The following is a 15816-nucleotide window of genomic DNA, read 5'->3' on the forward strand; positions in this document are numbered from 1 at the left end:
TGGGAAGCTAAGCCTTTTAAGAAAAGGCAATTTAGGAACTTTTGGCAAATTAGGTGATCATTGTCAGGTAACAGTTCTGCCAAATACTTTCTCCTATTTTGTGGGTTGCCTCTTCTCTTGATTGACAGTCCCCTTCACTGCACAGAAACCTTTGAACTTCCAGTGGCCCCATTTATCAGTCATTGGCCTTATTCCCTGAGTGGCTAGCAAATACTTGGGAAGCGCTTGCCTGTGCCTGTTATCAGCAGTCCGCTCGCTTTTTCTTCTAGCGGTTTGACAGTTTCAGGTTTACATTGCAGTTACTGACCCAGCTGGAGTTCAGTGCTGTGCACAGTGATTGAGAAGGAGCAAGTTCCATTCTTCTACCTGTGAGGTTCAGTTTCCCCAGCTCTGTCTGTTGAAAAGGCTGTAGTGAGCATTTTTGGCCTTTTGGTCAAATATCAGGTGTCTGTGTTTGGGTGGGCCAGTATCAGAGTCCTCTGTGTGTGTGTGTGTGTGTGTGTGTGTGTGTGTGTGTGTGTGTGTGTGTCTGTGTGTCTGTGTGTGTGTGTGTGTCTGTCTGTGTGTCTGTCTGTGTCTGTGTCTGTGCATGTGTTTCTCTAAGTGTGTCTGAGTCTGTGTGTACATGTTTGTCTAAGTATGTCTGAATGTGTCTGTGTGTGTCTCAATGTGTGTGTGTATGTGTGTGTGTCTATATATGTTTGTATGTGTATGTGTCTCTGTGTGTCTCTGTGTGTGTTTATGTGTCTGAGTGTGTCTGTGTATGTTTGTGTGTGTTTATGTGTGTCTGAGTATGTCCATTTGTCTGTATGTGTGTGTGTGCATGTGTGTCTGGGTGTGTCTATGTCTTTCTATTTGTGTGTCTGTATGTTTGTGTGTGTTTGTGTATGTCTGAGTATGTCTGTGTGTGTCTCAGTGTCTGTGTGTGTGTGCATGTGTGTGTCTGAGAGTGCCTGTGTGTGTCTGACTCTGTGTGTGTGTGACATGAAGTTGGAGTCAAATGCAGATTATGCAAGAGGCATATTCTTTCCTCTACTTGAGGATAATCCAACCCTCTCTCCCCCTCCCCCTCTCTCCATCCCTCTCTCCCTTTTCCTCCTCCCCCTCTCTCCCCCTCTCTCCCTCCCTCCTTCCCCATTCCCTCCTATTTCCCTGCTTCTGAGGAAAAGCCTCCACTCAAGCTTGTGCCTGAGCGCTCGAAGTCTCTACATCTTGGTTGGTCTCTTATCACCAAGAAAGAAGTTTCTTTTGCATCCCGCATCCTGCATCCTGAATCTGCATCCTGCATCACTTCTATTCAACCCAAGCTTACTAGAGGACTCAATCACAAATTCATATAAACATCTGTTGTAAAAATATACCTGAAATATTAAGTCAGAGAGAGAAAGATGACAAACTCTCAACATCGCTAACATCTAGAGAAAGGAACTAACCCAGAAGGAAGGAAAGTAGAGACCAGAAAATAAAAGAGCTGTGCTTGAAATTCTAAAGACGCTCAGAGCTGGGTGTTTAGCGCCACTGCTTACTTTAAGTTGGACTCGGAGAAGAGAAACGAACAAAAGGTTTCTGAAGTGTGAATAAACACCATCTCTGTGTGGCACTGTCCCAAGAGATTACAATAACATTTTAGACTGTTATTTTCTATGTCAGGGTGGTGAAATATCTAACAGGGAAAAATCCTAAATTTATGACAAAGAAGTCCAAGACCACCAGGGAGATAGATAGATAGATAGATAGATAGATAGATAGATAGACACACATATATACATATACACATATATACACATAGAAACATACACATATATCCATCCACATATACATACATTCACATATATATACATACACACATCTACATACATGTACACGCATATATACCTACATACACATATACATATATTCACACATATATACACACATATATGCATATGCACATATATAAACAGATATATATACATACACACACTTATATATACATACACACATATATACATACACAGACATGCCTACAAAACCTGCTGAATATTTAGAATGCTGTTAAAAATACCATTTCTTTAAGCTGTCATTGCTAACGTCTGACTTTCCAGTGTCCTGCCCCAAGGGTGAAAATCATTGTTCCCATCCGTACAGTTTAAAGATAACAATCTGCTTTCAAACATCCATTGTTCATGCAATGTGTACCTCAGCTCTCTCTGCACAATAAACATTTATCTGTTAAACATCAAAGCCTGGGTTTGCAGTCTTACCCGTGGCATGCAACTCAGCCACACACACTGGGCCTGCTTGGAAACCACTCAGGGTGCCAACTCTACTGTTGTGTCTGACCAAGACTTTCACAATTCTCTCTACCTTCGTCTGACAAAGGCCCAGCAGGTTGCCCCAGATGGATAGACAGGCTTCTCAGGAAACACTGTCTAGGTGTGAGAGAAACACTTCTTGTTTGCCTTCTACCCCCTCAGAGAGATGGGACAGGGGTTTGTGTACCCAGGGGTGAGAATCTAAAAGAACTTGCGCCTAGAGTACTCGTCCTGTCAGCGGCAGCCTTCAGAGGAAGGCTCGAAACTTATCAACTGTAGGCTGAGGAACACAGCCTCAGTTTGGGGATTTTGGGGGGGTGGGGGGTTGTTTTGTTTTAAAGATTTATTTATTTATTTTTATGTGTGTAAGCACACTGTCCCTCTCTTCAGAGACACCAGAAAAGGGCATCAGATCCCATTATTACCATGTGGTTGCTGGGAATTGAACTCGGGTCTTCTGGAAGAGCAGTCAGTGCTCTTAACCACTGAGCCATCTCTCCAGCCCCCACAGCCACCGTGTTAAAGCTGTTCTGACACATCTCTGTAGCTCTCTGAGAGCTCAGATAGACCAAGGGATCTGAACCAGACTCTGTGCAGGCTCCACCCAGTTAGGGGACACTTGGGTTTGAAAAAGACTTCATTTCTCTGACTTGTTTTGCTATTAAAGAAAAAAACCCAGTTTGCCTTATGTAGCAGGACAATTTAGAAAATGTATTGACTTACCTCTCTTCAGTCCTCTTTCCCTGTGTCTACGATAACTGCGGAGTTTCATATCTAACATTACAAACACATCAGGGAGAGCAGGCATCTATCCGGTAGCCGCTCTTAAAAGTCAAAGTAATGGTTCTCTCCTAGGCTCTCTCTCTCTCATCAAGCATCTGTGAAAATGACCCACAGCTGTTCTGCAAACAATTGGCCTGACAGGATCGGATCACTGCTGTGTCTCTCAGAACCCCTCAGTGCCAGGGGAAGAAAGGGGTAACTTATCTTTCCCCAGAGCTGAAGGAGGGAACCTTGCATCTTAAAAGAGGATTATTTCAGGGAAGGGGGAGGGGAGCGGATATAAGAAGAAATGGCAGTGCCTGTCCTTCCTGCAGCAGCTCTGTCCATTCTGGTCTAGCCTCTGTCCATCCAGATTTTGAAGGCCATAAAACAAGACAGTAGCCACAGCAACAAGGGGAGCCTTGAAATCTTGGGTGAGCACTAGGTTGTGGGACTGGCCTATGTAGTTTGAATAGAATCAGAAGGCCTTGGACCCCTTCTCAGCTTCCCTAGGGATATGCTCGACTGTCAATTCTGTATTATGACAGAGTCCTTTAAAAGCTCTATTCAGTTCTTTAGAATGGAGGATGCTGAGTGATACCAGTAATGAAGTCATATCTTTATAATACCTATCTTTATTCTTCCTTGTCATTAAATGGAAAATTCAGCTATTCAACATGATGATCTGTTCCAGCCTTTGATAAGATTTTTCCATTTTCTTCTTCTTCTTTTTTTTTTTAATGCTTCTAAATTGTAATAAAGCTTCAAAGACTAGGGTACCCACAGTTTCATTTGTCTGCCTCGGCTATAATGACTATATACAGGCAAAGAAGAAAAGAGATAGGGGATTTGCTGTAACTCGATGACCTCGCTCATTTCCTTGTAGAAGGTGGAATAATTCCAGAGGAACATCACATAGTGACAGTGAGGCACGGTCTCACTGATGCTAAAGAAATATCCAACGCAATGCGTATGTACTAACCACAAAATGAAAATAACTCACCCGTGACGTGTCCTAAGCGACCACTGTAATCAGAAGCTGTGTGCAGGTCTGGATGCACGTGCATACTTCGTAGACCATGGAAACACTTCTCAGAAGGTGGAACACAAATATTACAAAGCGAAGGGCTGAAAAATGTGCTACGTCTCCTTCCACAGAGAACAGGAAACCATCTTTTTAAACTATGTAACTCCAGGCGCTAACAACATAGGTACGGAGGGAACACCGGAGTTCTTCCATTGGAGTCCGCCTCTAAAATTTCGTTTACACAGACACTTTTACAATCACTTCCGGCTCAGAGTGTCTGGTTTTTAAAAGGAAAATGATTCTGTGGTGGTTTGTATATGCTCTGCCTAGGGAGTGGCGCTACTAGAAAGTCTGGTCCTGTTGGAAGTGTGGCCTTGTTAGAGTAGGTGTGGCCTTGTTGGAGTGGGTGTGGCCTTGTTGGAGTGGGTGTGGCCTTGATAGAGTTGGTGTGGCCTTGTTGGAGTAAATGTGTTACTATGGGCGTGGCTTTAAGATCCTCATCCTAGCTGCCTTGAAGCCAGTATTCTGCTAGCAGTCTCCAGATGAAGATGTAGAACTCTCAGCTCCTCCTGCACCATGCCTGCCTGGACGCTGCCATGCTTCTGCCTTGATGATAATGGACTGAACCTCTGAACCTGTAAGCAGCCAAAGTACCCAAGGAGCTAAAGGGATCTGCAACCCTATAGGTGAAACAATATTATGAACTAACCAGTACCCCAGAGCTCTTGACTCTAGCTGCATATGTATCAAAAGATGGCCTAGTCGGCCATCACTGGAAAGAGAGGCCCCTTGGTATTGCAAACTTTATATGCCCCAGTACAGGGGAACGCCAGGGTCAAAAAGTGGGAGTGGGTGGGTAGGGGAGTAGGGGGGGAGTGTATTGGGGACTTTTGGGATAGCATTGGAAATGTAAATGAGGAAAATACCTAATAAAAAAAAATTAAAAAAAAAAAAAAGAAAGAAAGAAAGAAAAATGTTGTCCGTTATAAGAGTTTCCTTGGTCATGGTGTCTGTTCACAGCAGTAAAATACTAAGACAGATATTTTCTATGTTTTGAAAATATTTTATTATAAAATATTTTAAACCAGTAAGAACATAAGCAAGAATACCTTAAATACCTACATACATCCACACACAGGCTCCAACCTCTAACAGTGCATGGCCAGTGCTGTTACATTCATGTCCCTATTCGCTGTCCTCTGTATTGTCTTGAGGCTCATCGAGACATGAAATTTCATCTATGTGTATCTCAGCATATCTTTAAAGAAGAAGACTTATAAATACAATTATTTATAAATAATAATGAATGGTTGCTAATAGTAAACAGTATTTAAATTTCTAGTCAGCGTCAACCCTCCCAGATCTCAGCTTGCAAGTGTGAGCCACCGTGTGTTTCCAAATCCCCTTGTCTCCTAAAATATCACACCCTAAATTTCCTGGGCTTGGAAAGGCAGGAAGAATAAATCGTCTTGATAGTTTGGTGGTATGTATACAGCTATCCATGACAGGGCTTGGTAAGGATAACGCAGCTGACAGTAATAATGTAATATGAGACAACATGATACAGATGATGGATGGTGATGATGGTAAAAATAGTAAGATGATAGTGGTGGCAGTGGCAGTGATGTTGGTGGTGGTGGTGATGATGATGATGATGATGATGATGATATAACCCACTATGAGCTCTCCTCATAAGTAAAAAAAGAAAAATGGTATCTCCACAGTAATGGAGCAGAAAGTCATCTCTGGAATGACATTTTCTGAGTATGAAGTAGAAGAAACACAGGAAATCTAATTCTATGTCAGTTCCCCCAACATTCAGGGAACTGCTCACGTTTAATATTTGGTTCCAACATGGATACAACTAAAATCAGACCCAGACCAGGGCTAACTTCCTAGTGGGGCATGCTACAGTATTAATGAAGAATGTCCCCATAGGCGCATCTGTCTGAACATTTAATCCCGAGGTAGTGACACCGCTCTGAGAGGTGGAAGCATGATACAGGAAGTAAGCTGCTGCGGACAGGAATGGAAGCTTAGAGCCCGGCCCCACTTCCTGCTTGCTCTCTGCTTCCTGACAGTCGATCTGATTCAACCACAGAGCTGCACTGTGCCCTTCTTACCACAGTGGACTGTGTCTCCTGATCTGTAAACCTGACAACATTTTTCCTCCCTTCCATTTTGTTCTGTCAGGTATTTGGTTACAGTGACAAGAAAGGTAAATAATACAGAAAACTGGTGACAGAGAAACGTTGAGGAGTTTGGAGCCATGGTTCTAAAGAAGTACTAAAGTTATGTTAAAAAGACCAGAATGCCCCATTAGCAGCAGGCAGGAGAGCTGGCCCTGCCCCCACCAGTCACAGCACTCAGGAAATAGGCCCTTCACCTCACTGGCTTTGGTGACAAAGGTGTGGATGAGCCAGCCCTGAGGACAGGAGAGCAGGAGAGCTGACCCTTAACTTTTATGACTGCAGCATTGAGTGAGCTAGCCAGGGTAGCGCTGGAGGGCTCACACTAGTGCTGTGGGTGCAAGAGAACTGGTGGGCTGACCAACTCACTTACCTGCCAGGCCCAGATCCAGGGCTTTGAGATGGCTCACCCCAACATCTACCCCATCTATGATCTGCTGCAGCAAATGGAATGACCAGTCCTGCAGATCCAAAGCTGCAGGAGCTCCATGACAAGGACAACAACAGGATATCTGAGAGGAGTCCCAGTGAGGATTCAGTATTGATGGTGTGGCAGAAGCCAGAGGCCTCAGCCCAATGACTCATTACAGTGAGCATTTGCAAATAAAGATGTGTGGACAGAAGGGTGTACTGTGCAACAAACTACAGCTTCCATGACAAGAATTTTTTTATGCTATCATTATAATTTCATTTGGTGGGAAGGTTGCAAGGGTGGAGGGTAGATACAAAGGGTCAGGGAGATGAGCGTGGTTGGAGTGGATGATGTGAAACTCAAAAGAATCAATGAAAGGTTATAAGGGGGAGGGGGGTCTGCCTGATACTTGACTGACAGTCTTTCCCTAAGTCAGCCAGGGGGTTGGGGAAGATTCTAATAGTTGCTAATTAGCAATTCATATCAATCCACCCTCAACATGTTAGCACGTTCATATGAAAAATAAAATTCAGGAAGATTTAAAAAAAAAAAAGATCGGAATGCCAACACAAACGTTCACAATAGAAATTGTAATCGTGAGGTTTCAGAGGTTATTGTGTAAGAATCTGGCAAACAGACCCCCTCCCCGGGAACGCCCAGGGACTGGACCACCAACCAAAGAATACATATGGAGGGACCCATGGCACTGGCTGCATAGGTGGCAGAGGATGGCCTTGTTGGACATAAGTGGGAAGAGAGGCCCTTGGGCCTGAGGGTGTTCAATGCCCCAGTGTAGGGGAATGCCAGGGAGGGAAGACGGGAGTGGGTGAGTAGGTGGATGGGTAGGGGAGCACCCTAATAGAGGTAGGAGGAGGGGGATGGGATGGGGGTTTCTGAAGGGGAGACCTGGAAAGGGGAAAACATTTGAAATGTAAATAAAGAAAATATCCAATAATAATAATAATAATAATAATAAAAGAACCTGGCTTTGTTAACCCATGTCCTGAAAACACAAGCTAAGCTAAATTCACTAACTTATTTGGTGAAGGAAATTTCAAGACAGAATGGTATCCAGGTCCTGTGGTTCTGTGGTTCTGTGATGGTCATTACTTACTTCCATCCAGATTTACAGTAAGCGAGAAAGGGAGGTTGAAGGGAGTTAAAGTTGAGAAGGAGGCAAAGGTACAGATGGAGTGGCCTTACCTGTCAGAAAGATTAGCATCATTAAGGAAAACATTCAGACTTTACAACAATAACAAAGGTACCTTGAGGGCAAGTCTCTGCCCAAGGAGAGGTCCTAAATGGAACAAGGCAAAATCATTTGAAAAGTGATTGCTTAAACAGGGACACTCCCTGGTATCCTCCTCCAAGAAGGAAACTGATGGAAGTATTTTCAAGGGTTCATCTGAAAGGCATGCAGAGGCTGTTTCTGTAGTCCAGGGAGGACTGGGCTATATCTCAAAATAGAAGTCGACTTTGGCATCACGCCTGAGATACTAATTGTAAGACTGAGGGGTCTTGGAAGCACACTGAGGTCCAAGAAAGGTTCTGAAGCCAGATCAGATTCCTTGAATTGATTTCTAGAGTAGGCCATGCACAAAGCTATGAAGACAGTGCCTGTGATGTAATGGAGACCCCAGAATAATAGCTATTCCAGAGGCATAGCACATATGCCAAGGAAAGCTGAAGACAGGAAATTGAGTTGGCCCATTGGGAGGCTTCAAATGCTGCAGGTCATGGTGTTGAAGGAGCAGGCTTACCCAAGCCCACCGTATGACAGATCACACCATCAGGAGCAGGTTTACCCAAGCCCACTGTATGACAGATCACACCATCAGGAGCAGGTTTACCCAAGCCCACTGTATGACAGATCACACCATCAGGAGCAGGCTTACCCAAGCCCACTGTATCACAGATCACACCATCAGGAGCAGGTTTACCCAAGCCCACCGTATGACAGATCACACCATCAAGAGCAGGTTTACCCAAGCCACTGTATCACAGATCACACCATCAGGAGCAGGCTTACCCAAGCCCACTGTACCACACATCACACCATCAGGAGCAGGTTTACCCAAGCCCACTTACTGTATCACATATCATACCATCTGGAGCAGGCTTACCCAAGCCCACTGTATCACAGATCACACCATCAGGAGCAGGCTTACCCAAGCCCACTGTACCATACATCACACCATCAGGAGCAGGCTTACCCAAGCCCACTGTATGACAGATCACACCATCAGGAGCAGGTTTACCCAAGCCCACCGTATGACAGATCACACCATCAGGAGCAGGTTTACCCAAGCCCACTGTATGACAGATCACACCATCAGGAGCAGGTTTACCCAAGCCCACCGTATGACAGATCACACCATCAGGAGCAGGCTTACCCAAGCCACTGTACCACAGATCACACCATCAGGAGCAGGCTTACCCAAGCCCACTGTACCATACATCACACCATCAGGAGCAGGCTTACCCAAGCCCACTGTATCACAGATCACACCATCAGGAGCAGGCTTACCCAAGCCCACTGTATCACAGATCACACCATCAGGAGCAGGCTTACCCAAGCCCACTGTATCACAGATCATACCATCTGGTGCTCCAGACACAGAGTTCGATGTTTACCTTTTTGGATTTTGATCTTGATTGGGTCTGGCCTTTCCTTGTTATTCTCCTGTTCTTCCCTTTTGTAACAGGAATGTTTATCCTGTTCCACTGTATGCTGGAAGTATGTAACTGGTTTTGCTTTTTAAAAAATTGCAGGTAAACAATTGTTTTGAATCTCAAGAAAAAAAAAACACTACACTTTTGAACAATGTTAGAACTGAAGACTTCTGGGATTTCATGCTAAACTGAAGGCATTTGCGTCACAAGATGGATATTAGCCTATGGGAATCAGGGCAGAGATGTTATGGCTTGAATGTGAAATGTCCCCCCATGAACACATGAGTTTAAGCGATGCAGAGCAGCTGATGATCCATTTTGGGAGGTAGATAGTGCAGGAAGTACATCACTGGGAACAACTATGCCTTCCAGACCATGACTGACTATATCCTTTGAATTGTGGACTAGAATAAATGCTTGCTTCCTTAAATCGTTTCTTCAGGTATTTTATCATAGTGAAGAAAACCACAACAAATACAGGATGAAGCAACACAAGAAACCTTAGAAAAACTTAACTTTACGAAGCATAATTTCTTGATTCCCAGATAACTTATGCATTTGGTTTATCTGCCCTGTCTCATTTAAAATCCTATCTCTGATACACTAAGAGACTATAGAAAGGCAGGAAGCTTTTATGTCTAATAAACATTTCAATGAAAATAGCAATATACAGTAGCAAGTAAGTTTTCTAGAAATTAATAATGAACATGCTGAGAAAGAATTCAGTGGAATAATCTCATTCACAATACCCTCAAGAAACTAAAATATTCAGAAATAAACCTAAACAAAGGAACAAAGACTTCTACTGTGAAAACTAGGAAGTAATGAAGAAAGAAACTTAAAAAAGACAATGAATGATGGAAAGCTCTCCCATACTCATAAATCCTAGAGTTAGTAATATGAAAATGGCCATATTACCAAAATCGGGCACAGATTCAATGTGATCCTCATCAAAATTCCATTCTTCGCCAAAATAGAGTAAGAGCCCAAATGTAATCACAGAAGACCCCAAACATCCAAAGTAATTGTAAGCAGAAAGAGCAGTGCTATAGGAACCAGAGCACCTGACTTCAAATTACACTTCAGAGCCATAGTCACAAAAACAGCATGGGACTGCACACAAACAGCCTTGTAGTGGAACAGAACTGATGCAGAAATAGCCCATGCAGCTGCAGCCCCTGATCTCTGACAAGGGCAGAAAATACTCACTGAAGAATACAGTCTCTTCAACATTCAACAAATGATCCCTGGATCCTTGAAATTGCGAGAAGAAAAACAGAGGTAATTTTTCTGAACAGAACTCTAACAGCTCCAGAAACAATTTCAAGAACTGACAAACTGGGGCATGAAATTTAAAAGCCTCTGCACAGCAAAGATGATGATGCGTAGCAGGAAAAGACAGTCTGTAGGATGAGAGAAAGATCCTTGCCCACTGTGTATCATCAGTGAGCGTCTAGAATCTATAAAGAAGGCAAAAAAAAATTAAATTCAGGAATAACAATTATCCAGTCAACAAATCAGCAAATGAGGTCAAAGATAAGTATTGAAAGAAGATAAAAAACGTTCGCTGTTCTTATCCATCATAGAAGTTCAAATCAAACCTACCTTGAGATTCCTTCAAACAACAAACAAACGCTGGTGAGGATGCAGCCAACCGGAATTCTTATAAACCGTTGACGGGATGGAAATCAGTGCTGCCATCACGGAAATCAGTATAGAGTTTCCTCAGAAACTAAAAAACAGATTTACCATATGATCACCTGTGCTGCTTTGGAATATACTTTTAAAAGTCTAAACTAACATGCCACAGATACGCCTGAATAGCGGTGTTTATTGACTGAAGCATTATTTACAATATGGAACATTATTCTCAATATAGAACCTGTGTATTTGCCTATCAACTGATGAATAAATTTTGTAAAGTGGTTTCCAGACACAATGGCAGTTTTATCCAACAATAAGGAAAAATCGATTGTGTCATTTGCAGGAAAATAAAACTTGGGATCAACTTGCAAACTCAGGAAGGCAAACACTGCAAAGGAAGAAAAGGATGAGGAGGCAGAGTCTAGATGAAACCGGAAGTGACTTGAATATTGCCTGAGAAAAGGGGGGCAAGAAGAGGAGGCATGGTGGGACTCACATAGTGTGACCATAGAAAACAGAACTCTGGCTATAGCGGACAACTGTGAGGCACCACCGCGACATGCGGTCCGAATAAAAGAACTCAAGCCCCAGCTCTAGAAACATCACCCGAGGTCTGTACTCAGCTCTTAGCCCTTTCTAGAAACTGTCCTCGCTATGACAGCCTTCTTCTCCCTTGGTCACTTCCTGGGAAATCCCACATCCATTGAATTGCCTGTTGCACGGAAAAACTAAATTAGAAGCCTTGGCTTCTAGCCGCATATATATATAAATGAATGACTGGAGAGACGGCTCAGTGGTTAAGAGCACTGACTGTTCTTCCAGAGGTCCTGAGTTCTATTCCCAGCAACCACATGGTGGCTCACAACCATCTGATGCCCTCTTCTGGTGTGTCTGAAGACAGCTACAATGTACTCACATACTTAAAATGAATAAGTATATATCTAAGCTTGGTCTGCCGGGCTCGCTTCCCTTTGCAGTGATGAGAAGAAGTTCCTGAGCACGCTCCTGACCAGGCTGAATGAACATGACTGACTGATAATAAAACACATCACACGTTTCCCTTTTCAGCCTCTGTGATGTGAACTCAACATGAAGCCGTCAAAAGGAATAAAATGAGACAGGCTAAACTAATTGCCACTGATGACAGTTGTTATAAACAATGTGGATGTGGTCCCACCTCACTGGCATTTAAATAATCTGTTAAGAAAGAAAGAAAGAAAGAAAGAAAGAAAGAAAGAAAGAAAGAAAGAAAGAAAGAAAGAAAGAAAGAAAGAAAGAAAGAAAGAAAGAAAGAGAAAGAAAGGAAGGAAGGAAGGAAGGAAGGAAGGAAGGAAGGAAGGAAGGAAGGAAGGAAGGAAGGAAGGAAGGAAGGAAGAGAAAGCCAGCATCTCCTAAAACTTGTGTGTGGCATCCGGGGAGCCATGGGAAAAGAAGGGTGGTACAGAGGGTGGAGTCGACAGAAATAGCCTCCGTCCTGACACAAAATCCTAAATGCTATGGAACAGATTCTCTAAGCCTGTCCTTCCTCTTTCTCCTTCTTCAAATACTGTCCCTGTACACCACCACGGCCCTTTCCTACCTCAATACTTAAGAATACTTCTCAGTCGGTGTCTTTAGGAACCTTTCATTTTACAGAGCCTGCTGAAGGCAAAATTATTAACTATAATGAAAAAAATAAAAGTAAAAAAAAATTTAAATTAAAAAAAGTAAATACCATGCAATATGGGTATAGTTTTTGTTTAATATGATAGAGGACACAAGGAAATACTATGAACTGTCTTAAACATCAAGGGCTTTAAGGATACTTAAAGTTGTATGTTGGCTGAAGTGTGGCTCAGTGCTAAATCACCTAGCATTTGTGATGTCCAGGGTTGAGCCTCTAGCTGTGAAGCTTATGTTATCAAGTTATATAAAGGTAGCAGGTTATAAATTTATGTGCATCTTACATTACCAATTATATTCATGCAAAAATATAGTTCTAGCTCTCCTAGTTTGTTCCATTTTGCTGTCAAACACAGTGACCAAAAGCCGTGTAACGGAGTAAAGGCTTCATCTCAGCATAAGGGTCAGAGTCAGTCATGCAGGGCAGCCGCAACAGGAGCTCCAGGCAGAACCCGAAGGCAGGAGCAAAAGCAGAGACCATAAAGGACCGCTGCTTACTGGCTTGCTCCTCTGTGCGTACTAAGCCAGTTTCATATGCATGCCAGGACCACCTGTCCAAGGGTGGTACCACTCGCAGTGGGGTGATTCCCCCACACCCTACATCAATCATAAGTCAAGACAATACCCAACAGACATGCCCACAGGCCAGAGTGGTAGAGGCAACTCCACAGTTGGTGCTCTCTCTTCTCCCATGACAAAAACTAACCAGTGCACTGGTCAGAGATAGCCAATGGTGAGGAAGCAGGGGGATGGTACTCTTTCTCTGTATCATCTTACTACTATTTAATATTAATGTGTGAGTGATAGGGCTGAGGCAGACAGACCAATGGACTAGAATAGATACTTCATATACAATACAGTATGATTATATACACACATATGCACATGTATACTTATGTATGTAAACAAATGAAATACCAAACACATTAAAACAGTGAGCTCCTTATATTAAGGGTCGATTATAAAAATTATGTATCCTATATTAATTTAGGTGTCCGCTCACATCGTATTTAAAGTCTAAAATCTATATAACCAACTTAAATATGGAAAAACTAGATATTTTTGCAGGAAAATACAGAACATATCATTATGATGTAAGAGTAAAACTAAATTTCTTAAATGGGATACAAAAAGATAAGACTTAAGAAAGACTAGCAAACTCGGTTATACTAAAATTGAAACCCCAAGCACCGCCCCCACTGCTCCAGCCTCTGCCCCATCCCATCACTCCAGCCTCTTTCTGCCTGACCGCTTTTGCACTGGTGAATAATCCCCCAGCTCTTTTTTATTTTTTAACAGATCTTGCCTGCATTTATTTGTGAAAGCAGCATAGGACACTGGTCATCTGCAAACAGTGTGTGGGTGGGTGTGTCACAGCAGTCCATCTGTCTTCACGCTGGCAGGAGCCTTTTCTATGGGGCCTTCACAGGGGCCTGAGCACCTTTGGGAACTTGGGCTGGAGCTGAAGCCTGGGCCTTAGCTGGAGCTTTGGCTCCTTCCTTGGTTTGGACCTTAGGCTTCGGTGGTTGGCAGAGCCTTTGACACTTGGCCATGTAGCTTCGAATCTGCTTCCCAAGCTTGGGGTGAGTGATGAAAGCCAGACGGCTGAATTTGAGGCTGGGGCCCTTTGGCATCTTGGGCTCGATGGCCTGAGGCTTCACCAAGGCCTTGATGGCCTCTGCGCGTGCACTCACTGCCTTTGCATTGCTGGCCTGAATCTTCTTCAGGCCTTTCTTCTTGTGCTTCTTGGCAAAGCGCATGTTCCTCAGGAACTTGGGGTCAACCCCCTTAAGAGATTCGTATCTGTGCAACCAGGGTTTCTTTTTTTTTTTTTTTTTTGCATGAGTACGAGTGGGAGGCTATTTTAAGATTTATTTTAATTCTTTTTTTTTTAATTAGGTATTTTCCTCAATTACATTTCCAATGCTATCCAAAAAGCCCCCAATACACTCCCCCCCAGTCCCCCACCCACCCACCCCCACCCCTTGGCCCTGGCATTCCCCTGTACTGGGGCATATAAAGTTGGCAAGTCCAATGGGCCTCTCTTTCCAGTGATGGCCGAATAGGCCATCTTTTGATACAAATGCAGCTAGAGTCAAGAGCTCTGGGGTACTGGTTAGTTCATAATAATGTTCCACCTATGGGGTTGCAGTTCCCTTTAGCTCCTTGGGTACTTTCTCTAGCTCCTCCATTGGGGGCCCTGTGATCCATCCAATAGCTGACTGTGAGCATCCACTTCTGTGTTTGCTAGGCCCCGGCATTGTCTCACAAGAGACAGCTATATCTGGGTCCTTTCAGCAAAATCTTGCTAGTGTATGCAATGGTGTCAGCGTTTGGAAGCTGATTATGGGATGGATCCCTGGATATGGCAGTCTTTAGATGCGACCAGGGTTTCTTGATGCCATTTCTGTGCCATTTGCAGGACTGGTTGTATGTGGTGTGGTTCTTGGACTTGGCCATGTCTCAACGGTAACCCGCTGCTCCCGCAGCACTTGGGACCGGAAGTGAAACCCCCGAATCTTTCAAGATACTTGTAAGTAGGTTCAGAGCCCTCCAGAGTGTGTCAAGATAATCTCACGTGCCAATACCCTCAGGCAGCGGGCTCAGAATGTGGCACCGTAGTAGAGCTCTCCTGGCCGCGCTGGGTTGCTCTCCAGCACAGCTCCTGGTCCAATCACACCCATACGTGCTTGCTGTCTTTCTACTCACAATGTAACATTTCTAGATTCTAGAAACTGGGACCTGATACGTTTGCACGACCATCCCTCAGCCTGCTGATGCCTACCTCACAATGGAGGATTCCCTTTCCTATACGTCTTCCTTGTAAACTCTCAACAGGGTAGAGATTATTTCACAGATATACATCTTCAACTCGTGCATCTTAAGTCCCTTTAATGGGGTCCCACCTTGGGCCAAGACAGCTGGCCACTCTCATCTACGTGAAGCAGCAAACAGAACAGAGACGGATGCTTTTTCTGGAGGGACACAACCCTGTGCTGGTGCTCAGTTCCAGACAGTGACCAACAGATGCAGGCTAAGTGGGGGTCAGTGGTATAGCAGAAAACAATAAAGGCTTGAGAAATTGCAAGCTGTTAGCACTTTTGGGGCAACAAACAGATTCCAGCTTTGAGCAGGCTAACCCTGGGGGGCGGG

The 15816-nt window shown here is 43.8% G+C and overlaps 1 protein-coding gene across 1 annotated transcript; it reads right to left on the reverse strand.

The window, feature by feature from the left end:
• Positions 1–14075: 14075 nt before the first annotated feature.
• On the reverse strand, positions 14076–15079 carry LOC147005299 (large ribosomal subunit protein eL29-like). Its single transcript, XM_085836308.1, has 2 exons — positions 15045–15079; positions 14076–14463 (listed from the first exon to the last, which is right to left on the reverse strand). The coding sequence occupies exons 1-2, from the start codon at positions 15077–15079 to the stop codon at positions 14076–14078; spliced, it is 423 nt and encodes a 140-aa protein (XP_085692434.1).
• Between the last annotated feature and the right edge of the window lie 737 nt (positions 15080–15816).

This window comes from Mus caroli, unplaced genomic scaffold, assembly GCF_978045245.1.
Source record: "Mus caroli unplaced genomic scaffold, Mus_caroli_1 scaffold_4, whole genome shotgun sequence".
Lineage (NCBI taxonomy): Eukaryota > Metazoa > Chordata > Mammalia > Rodentia > Muridae > Mus > Mus caroli.